The sequence below is a fragment of the Dermacentor silvarum genome, chromosome 2 (genome assembly GCF_013339745.2).
Source record: "Dermacentor silvarum isolate Dsil-2018 chromosome 2, BIME_Dsil_1.4, whole genome shotgun sequence".
NCBI classification, from domain to species: domain Eukaryota; kingdom Metazoa; phylum Arthropoda; class Arachnida; order Ixodida; family Ixodidae; genus Dermacentor; species Dermacentor silvarum.
The window spans coordinates 84,877,836-84,893,214 of record NC_051155.1 but is presented as its reverse complement, the minus strand read 5'-3'; the positions used below and the strand labels follow the sequence as shown (position 1 = coordinate 84,893,214).

Genomic DNA, 15,379 nt, shown 5'->3' with positions numbered 1-15,379 from the left:
ATCGTCGCTGTCACAGATCATGATGTGTTCAAGTCGGCTATTTGTGACCATGTGCTGCATGTTTAGCCATTTTTTCTTTTTCTATTGCCACCCCTTTCTGTAATGCCTGTACGGCCTTGAGAGTAAATAAATGAAATGAAATGAGATGGATAATTACTGCAGACTGAACATTGCAAGAAACTGTGCTGAAATAAAGCAGTTGAACTATTAAAACTGGTCCGTGAATATCTTTTATTATGAACAGGAAATGCAGAGCATAAAGCAACGCACAGAAGACGAACACACTACTCGCAGCAGCTAAACGTAGTGATGCGACACATCTTTCTCCACCAACGCAGTACAACCTCGCTACCGTGACCGTCGTGCAGAATGATTGTCACATTTGTGTCAGCATTCCATTACATGGCCTGCCGCACTTTTATGATGACAGAGCGAGAACAGCAATGACAAGTCAGACCGCTGCACTGACATGAAGTGCACTATGGTTCGCTCTTCCAAATAACGCTTTCGAGACGACTAGAAATTAGGTTCTACTTTGTAATGCTCCTAATGAATCAAATTAGGTGCGGCTGCTCCGTGGCTGCAGGAAAATGGGACATCGAGAAGGCAACAAAGCACTGAGAATACGGCCGATATGAAATCACCGAAAATGCATCTACAGGCAGGTTGAAAATTCCTCAAGCAGAGATAAAGTTTCTAACAATTTGTCACTAAATAAAATCTTTCACGAAACTGAAGAAAAAAAGGTGTTCGTCGTGCCTACACGCGCGTTAATCGATAAAGATAGCAGTTTCCCGCCACGATGAAAGGCGAGCGGCGCCCTGCTTACCACTTGCTATTACACATAATGATGCGCCTATTACACCCTGCTATGAGCATGAAATGTGCCGGTTGTTCTAATGTAACCTGATTTTCCGCACCTGATTAAAATAGTGTACATAAATATTCGAGGAGCCGGTTTCCATTATGGTCAGTACAACATTGATTTATTTAGGGAATGATGTGACGTCAAAAAACATGTGCATTGCATCACGATCACTTTGTTAACGCAATGATGGCATCTGTTAATTTTAGTTGGTCATCAGCGCATCAGCGCTTGCATAAAAAATGGACTAAAACACAACATATCCAACATGCTCTTGGTACTAATAGCTTTCTGTACGAGCAATTCTCAATAGTCGCCTTAATTTTCACGCCAAGCATTACGAACCACGCTGCCAGCAAGCAAATGGTACTTGCAGGACACGGTAAAGTTTTTCAAATGCACTGCCACTGGTGGTGTCACCGATGCCAGCACAGCTACTTGCTTAGGCGATGCTGCAGGGTTTCCACAAGACACAAAATTCAAAACCGCCGTGGTCCACAGTTTCGGGGCCTTGCGACAGCCACAAGGTTGGAGCAGCCGCACAGAACCACGTCGTCGAAAGAAGGCACTGGCTCAAGGTGTTGGGCGCCGTGTTTGTCGCCGTCTACCTCGACGGAATACCTGGCGGATATCGTGAGTGCAGCCTGGGATCCTCCTGGACGACAGATATGGACGTGAATATATTCTGCGGTCGGATAATTGTTGCACAGGCGGTTCAGTAGGTCTTTTGCCTTGCTCAACGTCATCTCTCTTAGCATGACGCACAGCCGCCGCAAATTGGGAGCTGGAACCGGCCGGGCATCCAGAAAACACAGGTCCAGAGTTTGCGTGGTGCTCCCTAATTTCAGACTTCTGACCTCCTGCATAACCTAAAAATAAAAATATAGGCCAAATATATGCAGTCAGGTTAGCCTTTTTAATGAAGTGCGGGGGACCTCGAAAATCCTAAGTTATATAGGTCACTTCGTAGTAAAGTTAGCGCACGACACCGCTCACAATAGAGGCAGACTAAGCATACGCTCAGCAAGGGAAAATTGCTGTGTACTATGAATTCCAGAAATGCTTAGTGAAATAAGTCGTAAATGTTTTGTGCACATTTCTTCTGTCGGATGTGCGGCTGCATTCAGCAGACCTTATTGCGCCGAGGTTCGCAGCATGCTCATTGGCGAAACGTGGGAGCAGCGAAAAGTGAAGTTGCACATCGTAAAATCCTGCAGTCGCCTTCCTTGCCGTCAAAATTATCAGCTAGGTTACTGACTCTTCATCACTGCAGGCTTCGTCGACGTTTGCGTCTTTTCCAGCCTGCGATGGCTTTAAAGAAGTCATTAGGGCCCGGTTACGATTATATCGCAGCCTATCACACGTACGCCACTGTGCTAATAGCAGTGTACGATTGAGTGGTTCCCGGAACAGTGCAATACGATGCTTGCTGACATCGGCACAGATTGTCAAGTCCGTTGCTAGCGCTTTCCTTAGCGCTATCGCGCAAAGCTCAGCTCTGTGGAGGGCAGAGACATTTTTATTAAAGCCCAATAAATTGATTGGCAATAATTGTGCACTGACTGAATGATGCATTTATGCATTCAATGGCTTGTTTGTCCGCTCAACATAGCTGTGGACTATGCGCCTTCACGACAGGCGTCTAGTCCAAAGAAAATACTTTCGGTGCGCGCGGTCTTGGCTAGCATGGAATCAAAGATGCAAGGAACGACAAGTCCAGAAGACTCGGCCGCTGCCGCCAGCGCGGTCTCGAAGAACAGATGTGCAGTATTTTTCCGTCGCCATATTGGATTTTAGTTGGTTATGCAAGCAGCAATCGGAACGCAGCTGGGTGAAAAAGGAACAACCGTTGTTAAAGAGTGAGCGAGTGAGTTAGTGAGTGAACTTTATTTGGTCCACGATAGACGCGAGTAAACTTGACCTCACCTGGCTAGGCCAACCATTGTTAAAGAAAAACATTTTGGTTGAAACCATAGAACAACTTGATTCTATTCAACAAAAATGCAATTCCTAATGAATTTTGTATATGCGTAGCGAGGACAAAGGCAGGACTCTATTTCCCTTGATCATTAACATAAATCTTTTTTTCAACACGCGCAAAAAAGGGGTGGGGGCCTTAGCGCTGGTATCACTTGCAATGCAGCTCTTGTGTGCAGAAAGTCGAGCTAGTAAGTTCACCGGGCTGCATTGCCCGTATCACATGTTGCGTTGCTTGCTTGTCGAAGTTTGACTATTGATGGCGTGTGTTTGGAGGGGGTGTTTAACTTTGGGTCAAAGTGTTCAGCAAAATGTAGGCAGTTACGACCACCACTAAATTGTTGACATAGCTACCTTCGTGTGCCTACGCTTACCGATGGTCTTGGCTTCTGACTGAGCGACCTGCACTCAACACCCAACTCTTTCTTTGGCCGGCAAAAACGATGTTGCATGAGTGCAATTGCGACTGCGTACGGGGAGCGTTTTACTTCATCTCTTTCCCCGCTAAAAGCTCGAAGCGCCCATTGAATCCAGTTGCGCAAAACACGCCAAACAATGCGTGTTTATCTTGGTTTGCGTCTCAGAAGCCTGTGTGGGCAAGAGGCTGGCTATTTTGATCCCGTTATACTAAATGCGGATTTATTAATGTTAAAATTGCCAACTGTTAATAAAGTGCAATATTAGGCGTAGTTCATTCACGCATATGCTTTGCTTGTTAAATAAATTACGTTGTTTGTAGGCCACTCGCATGTCTAGAAAAACGTTTACCTCCAGGAACTAGGGGGCGCTCTTGTGATCCACAAACTGGCTACCGTCGGCTATATTGGTATGTCTGGTGCCTGCTCTGTCCGCATACGGACTCTCGGTTGCGTCGGTTATGCGGCGATGAGCAGAGTTAGTGCGAACACGTAAGCGCGTCGCCCCGCAACACAGCAACAAGGTTTGGGACCGACATCAAAGCATGGCCTGCACATGAGCAGTGATGCTCTTGTCTGCTACGATTCTCTGTCTTGCCAACGCTGTACAGCATTCAAGTATATCGCTGTTGGGGAGGAGCCAGCCTTGCGTTTATGTAGAGCATGTAGAGGGCCGGCAGTTTCTCCCAACCTGAGCTTTTACGAACTAAACAGACGACGGTTATCTTGTCATCGCGGAAAACGCAAATTTCACCCCAACCCCCTCCTTGTTGCCTTCAGCTGTTCACGAACGGAACGAAATCGGGAGAACAGTATGCGCGAACTTGATGCAGTTGATTCACCTCAGGGTGGGGCATCCGCACGCTGTTTAGATGCAACGCGCCAACGCAAGGCTGCCTTCTCAGCTACGACTTTATTCGTGCGACACTGCTACGAGTCGAGCTTGAATCAGCGCATGCAGTATTGGTGCTCCCAAAGAATGCGCTAGTATAAATGGACTCTAGCGCGCATGTGGGCTCTATAGAGTGTTCTTTTTTTTAGCGGCTCCAATTTTTTAAAGTTGCCTAAAAGTTGTTTGTCTGTCTGCCTGTGGCTAAGAGCCCCATTCTAACCCTTAATGTATTCAACGAGGCGGCCGTTATTTTTACGTGAAATCAAACTGCCTAACTGAATAATAACATAATTACACTAATTGCCTTTTAAATGAATTACATTACGGCACATACTTGAATCTACGAACTGTAGCTAATGAGGGGGCAAGGCACATCGACTCCGAACGAATTCTGAGGATGGCACCGGTTTAGAGATATGCGCCATCAAAGGTACGGTAAAAATACATTGTTGCTCCACTTATTTAAGACTACGAGGTTTTACGCATTGAAGCACAAAAGTGCCTGGAACGCCTACGCATTCTGTCGGTCATCTTGAAAATTAATATCTCCAAACAGGTGTATACGCCTGAGAATTCGATCGCAGTTGACTTGCCTTGCGAACTCATGAGCTACAATTCGTAGATCGAAATATGTACCGTAAAGTGATTCATTAGAAAATAATTAGAATAATTAGTCTAATTATTTCATTGAGCGTTTTTTTTTCTCGTAAAAGTAATGTCTGCCTCACTGAGTAATTCACATCAAGGGTTCATCGCCTTAGCTATGCGCCTGCTGGGGTCAGGAGTGCTTTTTCCCTGGCCAGCACCACGGGCTCGCTTCTCCTGTTATTGCTTCGCCCTTCGTTGAGAAACATGAAATAATAAAGCCCTGCTCATATATGGACTTTATGAATATTTATATTTGTGAATGTGCAGCGAAGTTCCTACTGGTTCTTAGAATACGCATTTCATTGTACTGTTATGGCCAATTCATTTGAAAGAAGGATTAAAAACATTTTGAGGGTTTTATGCCAAAACCATGCTATTGTTGCGATACAACAGACGCTTAAGAGACATGGCGCAAAGAAAGATAAAGACGGGCATCTGGGCTTGGCACGAGCTGGTTTGCATCTTGGTCTCTGGCTGCGCAGTGCTTGTGCAAATACCTTGCAATTAGTTCCTTTGTTTGTGTCTCTTCGCACACAACATTTTGGTGGTGGTTTGCGATCCCGGTCCTCACCACGGAGCTCCGCGGGATGACGTAACAATGTGATCACGATGTACGCCGTAATAGTGGACTACGTAATAATTTTGACCACCTTCGGTACTGAAAGGTGCACCCAATGCACGGTACACGGGCCTTCTAGCATTTTGCCCCCATCGAAATACGCCCACCGTGGCCGGGATCGGATCGAGCGCACTCAAGCTTAGCAGCGCAAATTAAAAAGAGAGGTGAACCATTTATTTCTAAATCTTTCCTGGGATAAAAACGGCACGGTTTCATTCAAAGTTGATATGAATGCACGGCGTCTATCACAGCGTATGCAACAGTCGGACTAAACAGGGAGCATGACTAGCACTATCATCGCCCTATCAGGTGATTCCATACTTCACACTTCGAGAGCAGCATAAGCACAGAAAATAGCAACGTGCGAAGCGGCATACAGGTGCAGACAAAAGTGAATAAAGCCTGGAAGCTGTAGCTACAGTGCCGACGGATCCGCCGGCTCACTCGCCGGCAGATGCTATGCGGTACGGCGACTCCACGGACGTCGACAATATGTGCTTCTCCGATAGCCCGAGCGGAGGCTCTGGCGTCGGATTTAATGGATTACATGCTATAATTAAATAGATTAAACCTGATCAAATCAAGCAGGCTAGCTGACTATTTGTCACCGCTCCGTTTCATATGGAATGCTAATAAATCATCTTCATCATGGAACGTGGGAGCAGCGGCCCGACCATGTTTGCCCAAGTTGCTGAGCGGCGTTGGTTTGCTGGGGTCGCCGTTGCGAGTCTTTTTTTTTCCTGCAGTGGTTCTGTCTCGCACTGCATGCAAGAGATGAGTATGCTTTGCAGTCGCTGAGCCGTGCCGTGGACATTGACAAAGCCACTGTTGCGTGCCTAGGTGCCAAACATGCTACGTTTATGTGAAGAATGGGCCAAAGTCGTCGTTTTTTCGCGTCCCGAAGGACGAATCAGACGGAGAGAGTGTGAGAATAGCCTCCACAGAGCTTAAAAGCCCCTGGATGACACGAACGCAGTATGTGAGCTCCATTTTGAGCTGCGTTATTCGCTCAGGGACTGTATGCAGATCATTCAAGGGAAAAAGGTCAGGATAGCAAGTGAGAAGACGATTCTCCACACAAAATATTCTATCCAATTTGCCGACCTACCTTACTCAAAATCCGACGCAAGAGAGTACCGCTCAAAAGAGGAAGAGGTCAGGACCCTGATATTGCTGTACATAAGCATAACCAAAGTGTAACTGCACAATAATGGTTAATAATAAATGGAGAATGCCACTACCACTCGTGAAACAACTGATGTGGAACAAGGAAGTACTTAAGCCCTATATACAATTTTATTTTGTCTAAGCTAAGGCACAAATGTCGCTAGCATACCTACATTTTTTTATCTCGGCGAAGAAGTATGCGCTCACTGTTTTCTGACTAATTCACTGCTGGACTAACGGACATACTCTTGATACAAAATAATTTTAGGTTACGTCGACACGGCATGAGACCGTATATTTGTTCACCGACCCTCTAATTTACCCAAATCATTTCTTTGTAATATTTTTTTACGATTGCCCGATAATTTGGAAAATTTTAAGGCCCCTTCCGCATAAGCGAAATCCGTCTGTGACGACTTATTTGCATAAAAAGTCTAGCGGTTAGGAGAGGCCGCTGATCGCCCGAGAGTGCTGTTGTCCTATTTCACAAGGTACTACTGTGGCAAATGTCATCTTGCGTAAACAAATACAGCGCTTGCTAAAGATAGCTAAAGAATCTCCAGTGTGCCAAAATTAAAAACAAATAAGAGTGTGAACTGCTTCGAACTGAAATCAACAGAAGCGCAAGGAAATCGAAAGCTTCTGCAAGCAAAGGTTACATTGAAGTTGCCTGTGGCGCCACCTATCAAATGCGATGCTCACTGCAAGAGAGGACCGGCTGAGTAAGCCCACTGCCCCTCTCAGGGCACTGTACTATAGCCAAACTAAAGTGCCTATATAGCAAAAGTACCGCCATCTACTCTTTCCTCCGCCGTCTCCTCTGCTAAAGCGCTTGTTTTTTTTCTTTACTTTTCGCTTGCGCAAGCAAGTCGACGGTGGCGCACCTAGAAAGTCCACGTTGAAGCTTCTAGGTCGGGCGTACGCCGCCGCCACCGCGCGGCTGCGGCTGCGCAGTGTGACTTTCAACATGGCTCTGAGGCGGAAAAAAAACAACAAAATATAAAGAAGTGAAAGCGCGCCCTATCATAGTCCAATCGGAGATACAGGAGAGAGAGAAGCGGCGTTGATCAAAGGATGGCGGTACGTATATAGGGACTTTAAGCCAAAATGCATCCCAGTGCCCTGTAGCAGTCTCGGGGGAAACAAGTTTATATCACGCATACGCGCAGAATGGTGCTGATAACGAGTTCACAACTCTCAATCGCTTTATTTACATGTGAATCGGAGCGTCATTCGCACCTTCTACGGTGGAACACTCACTATAGCGTGAAGGCACTAAATACCATAGCTGTTTATGGAGTTCGCATACCTTATAGACACGCCATGTCCCCCTCCCCGACACAGACGAGTGTGGCTATATGTTTTGAGCAGCATCATGCGAGTCAGTTTTGAGCCGCAGAAAGTGCAAACGACGCTCTGATGCACATGTAAAAACTAGATTGAGATGTGTGAACTGGCTGTCAGCGCGCATGCGTGATACAAGTCGATGACAACAAACTGGAAGCACTGAAGTATGCGTTCGGCTACACGTTCTTTTGTAGAAATTCACGTCGCACCGTGATGTATACTATCTTTCCGAGCGCGAAGACGCGAGCGCGTGACTTTCAGTACTACGAGTGCAGTCAAGTGGTACCACAGAATCGTTGTGCTCGTCAGTAACGAAAGTAGCCTTCCTTTACACGCATTACGTCATCGGAGCGGTCGCATTTCGCAGGCCAAACCTGGTGGTCAGAGGTTAAACACCATAGAGTATCATTTCCCTGTCATTTCTGCACGGAAATGTATTCGTACGGGAATTTTATAAAGCGCGAGAAATAGGGTGCCCGCAGGAAGCTAAGAGACCATTTCCTTCATTTAGGTATCGATTGTAAAGCGCTAAGGCACAATTACAAACTTAATAGATGCTCACTGGGATAACCACTGCTTCCATCAGGATACTTGGTGAAACATTATTCGGCCGTAACCATTCCTGTGTTTCTCCACGAGGGTAATCTGTAGATAGTTGGCACGAAGTTTATGTCTGCTCTCTGATTTCCCAATTCTTCTCAAGCAAATAATAATCGCAAGTCTGCAGTGTCAGAAACAATTGACGTTCCCCCACGGCTCCCTTCATGCACCGCGATATACGTTTTCGAGATGGTAATGCTTTGTTTCTCGGCCGTAAAACTGGGTGGAGCAGACCACGATCGCGATGGCGTGACGTCATACGCTTCACGTCATAATTCCTTTACGCTGCACCTACTGAGCATGCGCAAAACTTTTCGGTGTCACAGTGAGACTCCCACGGGCTCCCATGTTCCCGCTCAAGAAGATCACGATAGTGCTGGGTGCTGAAGCGTCAATCTGCTAAGCCCTGATATCTGCTAAATACCAAAATACGGGTCCATTTCAAGGCGAATTACAACTTGTGCACAATTATTGCTAGCCTAAAGGTTACATCTGTCCAAAAACAATGAAATGTTTATTATTCTTTAATAAGCATTCCATTTATTATAATTCGTCTGTGAAACTATTCAAAAGTGAAAACTTCCAACCATAACAAAAATGTTCCTATGTGCGATACGCAACGCTGACCATTACAGGTTGAAGATAGCAGGCTAGGAGCAGCAGATTAGAAGAAAAACGAGAATGTTGAAGCAGTTGCTCACAGGCCATTGCAGTAAGGGCTTCAGATTACGATGAAATTTTACAATCCGTGGGATGTGCGTTATGTTTAGCAAGCAGCCTTTGCCAGAAAATCCAATAATAACAAATAGAAAGCGTAAGCCCCATTTAATTAAGCAGTTGACAGCTTCAACAACAGGAATAAATATTTGCCAAGAAGAATATTTCCTAAAAGTAAAATGTCATTGCTAAACTACCTCATTATCTCCGTAATAAGAAAACATAGGCTGGTTGATTCTCTTTTGCCTAAACATACACGAACGAAACTTGAGAATATATCTTCGCTTTTAAACGTTTTCGATAGGCGATCTCGGAAGGAGTAGTACAGCCGAGATTTACCTCTTTCACGGCGGTCCTGCTTTCTTGCCCCTCGTAGGCGTTGGAGCCCAAGTTCTGCAGCCTCAGTTCCTGCACGACGCATCCCTTCAGGAATACCATAGAGTTAACGTGCGATAGATGACAGAGGGTGAGACGCCGCAGGGGACAGAGCTTCCACAGCGGTTGCAAAATGTCTGCGGTGCACGTGACTTTTACCGCGCAGACAGCGCACAGCGTGAGCCATTTCCTTGGCGGAGCGCGCACGTCTAGCTCGTCTAGTCTGAAGCGGGCCCTGGCAAGGTGCTCCAGCCTGCCGTTCCAGCAAAGGGCACAGGAAGGTAGGGCGAGCGCCTTCAGACAGTCCAGACCGACGTCGGCGAGGACGGAACAGCAGTCCACGTTCGACTCAAAATGAAAGGACGCCAGATTAAGCTCCGTCAGAAACGGGAATGTCCTAAGAAATGCGAGAAAAGAGGCCGCATTGGCCGCGCGCTGATGGCGGGATCGGACCTGCCTCGACAATGGACGAGATTCGAGCACGAGAGCGTGAACGTGACGGTAAGGATTTTGGCAGGCCGCTGACTTCAGTGTTGCGAGAGGATCGCCGTGGACGATGACGGAAATCTGTGAGAACTGCTCCGACAACCGCACTGGGTTCACTCCATCCAGGATGAAGCAGTTCCCAGCTAGCGACGGCTTCTGGCATACGATTACGCTAGAGGACACTTTACGACAAGCGTAAAACACGGCGAAAAGAGATGCAAGTTTGCTATCTGCGTGCTGTGCATTGTAGAGCGCCCCGATATTTGCTTCGCGGGCGGGCAGGGCACTGTCGTTTGTGTAGGTGAACATTCTGAAGTTCCCACGCGTTCCAGTGTAGTAGCTCAAGAGCACATCGTGCGCTGCCGTCGTGTTTAGTTTGCGTAGCAACCGCTCGTGAAAGTGCAGCGTGCGGAGACAGGAGCCCCGCTCGAGCATGACGCACAAGAGACGAGTATTACGTCCGCACGAAATTTCCTCTACGTACATCGAACACAGCGTGTCCGGCAGAATGTTGTGGGCATCGACTACTGCTGGTTCCTGCAGAAAGCGACATACGTCTTCACTGACGTGTTTATCTCCCAGTAGAGACCACTCGAGGGATTTCAGGTAGCGTAGCCGGGTCCTTAGCAGACGGATTAACGTTGTCGGCAGCAGGCGAGTGTTGATGCAGCGCAAGATTGTTAATCTTACGCATAATTCAATGCATCCCTCCAACGTTTTCGATGAGGCTGACGAGCATCCACTGACGTCGAGTTGGGATATTAGGGCTGCCCGCGGCTTGTCGATGTACTCTCGAAAGAAGCTTGACGAGTAGTGTGGAAGGAAACTCACATTGTGCAGAACGTAGGTATTGCGAGCTAGACGTGCAAGCTCAGGAGAAGCTCTTTCAACTGCCAACAAGTCGTCCGGGTTCAAATATCTGAAGATATTCATGATGGTCTCCGGGGGCAGGGTAAGCAAACAGCAGCGTTTAATAGCGGCGTCCATGATCAGTCGTCTCGTAAGAAGGGCGGCCTATTTTTTACCGCACAACTGAACCGCCTCGGCTGGTCAAGGCAAATGTAGTACCTACGCGCGGCAACTACACGCAGCACTTACGGGTCTGTACGGATGCTTCCGAATATGTTCTTCATAGTCACTGTCTGACCGCACAAATGCAGTCCTTTGGTGTGACGGCGGATTTCCTTCGTACTGATGTTCTTGCAGGCGTGGTGCATTTTTCGGTGTTAAAAAAAAAAGCTTGTTAAGCATGCTGTTTTGTTATCGTAGTGTTTCGATGCTGTTATCGACCACAACCACTGAGTAAGAATATTATGTGGTGACAATCACCGCCTATCACGATCAGATACTATTCGCAACTACGGTCACCATGCTACTGGTGCCGTCAGCGGGTGAACCCGCTGACGGCACCTGTACCAAGGTCGATCCACATAGGTCGCGAAGCTTCGGGCGAAAAGTGGTTAAGAACCAATTGTCACCGACATCAGCAAGGGGGGTTATGGGAGCATCTATTGAAGCGCGACTATTTTTGGACGGAATAAACACTGAGAAACGGAAAAGCGTTTGTTTTAAATTTAAGCGAGATGCAGTTAGATTCATTCAACGAAAATAAAATTCCTAATCCATTTTATATACCCACGGCGAGAAAAGAAGATAAACTCTATTTTACTTGATCATTATCAATACATACCTTCTTTCAGCGCCCACCGTGAGAACGCCCATCGATAGCGGTGGGCGTTGACGCCGCTATCACTTGCAATGCACTGCAGCTCTTGGAGTGCGTGGAAAGGCGCGCTCGTAAAGTTAACCTGTTAGAATACGCCCTCCTCACATGTTATGTTGTTTTGCATGTCGACGTTTGTCTTAATTAGGTGACGCGGATAGTTTCCTTGTTTCTTAACCTGTAAAGTCAAAAGTAGTGAGTTGCGATAGTCAGATACTTGTTTACTTTAGTTGTTTTCGTGCGACAGTACTGGACGATGGGCTTGGCGTCAGACGAAAGGACGAGCATGCAGTCTACTTAATCTACGCCCAAAGCGTTCCTCGCCCTCCAAAGAAGCCATGTTCTGTACAGCGATGCGATTTCGACACCCGTATGGCTGACTTTTTCCTGCATCGCTTTCCGCGCTGAAAGCTCGGAACGCTCATCAAGTCGAATGCCGGGGCATTTTAATATACAGCTCTAATAGCAGGCCTCCGAAAACAAATTTCGCGCCTATGAGAACAAAATGACGTCACTTCTGTTTTTAACGGATATGACGTGAAATAATTTTTTCTTCCGCCGGAATTGTTCCCTCCTCACACAGATGGCGCTAAGCCCCACGAACCGCCGGTAAGCAACCATGCAATGAACGTATGGGCTTCTATGGAAGCTTCGCTACCAGGTATATTTACCTTGCCTATACCGCCCAGTGGCGAACCGTGGCGCTGTGGCTTCCGATAAAAGACCGGCGGGCTTTTTTCTCAGGTGCGCCGTTGTGCCCATTGTCATGCGAAGTCATCTTCTGGCTCTGACTCGCTTTCGTAGGCTTTTCGGAAGAACAATTAGGCCATCGCCGAAACTAAGTGCATAGTCGGCGCCAACGGTTCACAGGTACGGCCCGCTCAATCACTGAAACTTCCGTAGCCCGCACCGTGGTACGAAAGTATGGCCGACGCAGAAGTAATCATCAACAATAAAAAAGAAGGGGCGAGATAAAGAGAGAGAGAGAGCGGTATGCCCATGGCTTCACCAAAAACACAGAAGGCGAGAAGCTAATCTTCCTGCACTGAGGTGTACTGTGGCAGGCCACAGCCACAGATAAAATGGCTTAAAACTTCACTGAAATTTAAAACTGTCACTCCGACACGTTCTCCGCATTGTCTCCAAGATCGCACATCAACGACAGGTGCGCCGGTGGAATCTCGGATGCCACAGTTAGCTGCTACGCGCTACAGGCACCCGTCGCGGTGCCAGCTGGGCTGCTGTACCATGGCGACAACTCTCTCGAGTGACGCCGAAGGAAACGCATGTGCCTACATGAAGTGCTTTCTCAGTGCCGCAGGAGCCTTGAGCCAAAGCGATACGTTGTTTATTTCATTTTTAACTCATTTTGTTGCTGGAAGTGTTAGTTTAAACGAGCAAAGGGCTACATGGCCTGAAGCACAGATTCCAGCGGCGTGGACGAGGAACAGCGTTAGAGTTGTCTTAGTTGGGAATTTCAACATGCGAAAGGTAGCACCGGTTATAGGAGAAAGAGTAGGTGGAAGTGAGCGAATGTTGATTCGCGTGCCTCCAGGGAAACCGGTCAAGGAAGTGATCGCGAACACCAAGCAACACATCACGTAGCACACCCTTTGTGGTGGCTTAGCGGCTGTGGGGTTGGGCTGCTATGCACGGGTCACGGGATCAAATGCCGGCCACGGCAATCGCATTTCGATGAATGCGAAATGCAAAAACCCCGTGTCCCGTGCATTAGGGCACGTTAAAGAGATCCCCTGGGGGTCAAAATTAATCCGAAGTCCTCCCTAAGGCGTGTCTCGTAATCAAATCGTGGTTCTGGCACGTAAAACCCCAGAATTCACATCAGGTAGCATAAATCGGATATATTTTTTCGTGTTCTGGGATAGCTTGTCTTAATAGTTTTTAAGACTAAAGAACACGCTTAGACGATATCATCGCTTCGACAGATTTAGTCCCGACTAACAAAGATTCAATACATAGTTTGCACGTGCGCAACTTCCGATCCGCTTCGCGCGAGTGTCCGCCATTGCAGGGTATACCACCGGCGTACCCAGCTGTTCGGCCTGCACGTGTTGTTGTTGATCCCAGGGTTGTTCTCGCGTCGTGATCATATCTATCTGCGCAATTCTTGGTTGCCGCACAAGCAGTAACCCTGGCAAGAAGCCTAACTACGCAGTACCAGGCATATATATATATATATATATATATATATATTGGTATGAGCCATGCACATCTCAGAATGATTTAAACTAAATTCTTGAACTTGGAAAGACATCTGAAACGCCCTGGGGCTCATCCAGCTGGGTATGCACAACACGATAGAGGGGATTGCGGAGGCCCAAGAAAGGGCGCAGATCGCCAGACTCTCGGGAAAGACGGCCGGTCGGCGATTACTCGCTGACATCGCCATTCCACCAATGACGATTGAGAGCAACTCGCGCGGCCTCCCCAGAAATCAACGAGAACAAATCACCATCTCCCCCATTCCGTGCAATGTACACCCGCAGCGCAACGTCGGAGGAAGACGAGCCAGAGCCTTGGCCCTTCTCGGCAATGTCAAAGAGAACACTAAAGAGAACTGTTTTGTCGATGCCGCCCGCAACGGAGATAGTCGAAGATGCACTGCTGTCTCAGTTGACCATGCGGGCAAGAATCATCAACGTGGCCCCCGTCGAATGCGCCTCCTCAGGGTTGGCCTAGCAGGTTGCCATAGCAATCGCGTTGCTTGACGGGCAACGTCGAAAAGTTTTTAGCGACTCCCGAGCTGCCGTCCGAGCCTTAGCTATCGGCTCCATTGCCCAGGGAGCCCACTGTATTCCCAGGGGCAAAGTGATCACCCCATATACGCTAACGTGGTTTCTAGCACACATGGCGTCCTTTGAAGAGGGGCTCACCAACCTAAATGAGCTGGCCCACTTCAAGGCACGTGGTTTCACGTTCTGTGCGCATGGGGAATCTCCCCAGCCAACGACACTCGACAATAGAGATTCTCCCACCACGTACAACGAGGTCACGCAACACATTTACCTAAGTAGGAGGGTCTATCCGCTCCCACACAAGGTACTGACCAAAGCACAGACAATCAGCCTCAGACTTTTGCAGACGGAGATATACCCCAACCTATTTCTATTACACTCGATTTATCCAGACACGTATACTAGCAATACCTGCCCTCAGTGCGGCGATTCAGCTAACTTAGAACACATGCTCTGGCGATGCCCCTCGTTCGAGGCACAGACAAGCAGTCAAGATGGAATTCCTCACGGTGAAGCGCCGACTACGGGGACGAAATCTGGGCCGTCCAGGAGTCCACGATGCGGCGGCCAGTCTTGGCCTGCCCGTCCCAGCGTAGGAGCGGCTCGCTGCGCGATAATCGCGTTTCTCAGGACTCTTAATAAAATTATTCCATCCATCCATCCATGCAAGATCCTGCGGACGAAATAGAAGTGGCATAGCAGACGAGAAAGAGGACGAGCTGTATTCCGGCCCGCCATCTTTGTTGTTGTGGTGCCACTCGCTTTATCTTGTAAATATTGCATGTAAACCC

At 47.7% G+C, this 15,379-nt stretch overlaps 1 protein-coding gene across 1 annotated transcript; it reads right to left on the bottom strand.

Annotated features, from left to right (window-relative positions):
- Positions 1–235: 235 nt before the first annotated feature.
- On the bottom strand, positions 236–11,243 carry LOC125943643 (uncharacterized). The gene is made up of 2 exons (XM_049663096.1): positions 9,588–11,243; positions 236–1,734 (listed from the first exon to the last, which is right to left on the bottom strand). The coding sequence occupies exons 1-2, from the start codon at positions 11,094–11,096 to the stop codon at positions 1,345–1,347; spliced, it is 1,899 nt and encodes a 632-aa protein (XP_049519053.1). The 5' UTR covers positions 11,097–11,243; the 3' UTR covers positions 236–1,344.
- Between the last annotated feature and the right edge of the window lie 4,136 nt (positions 11,244–15,379).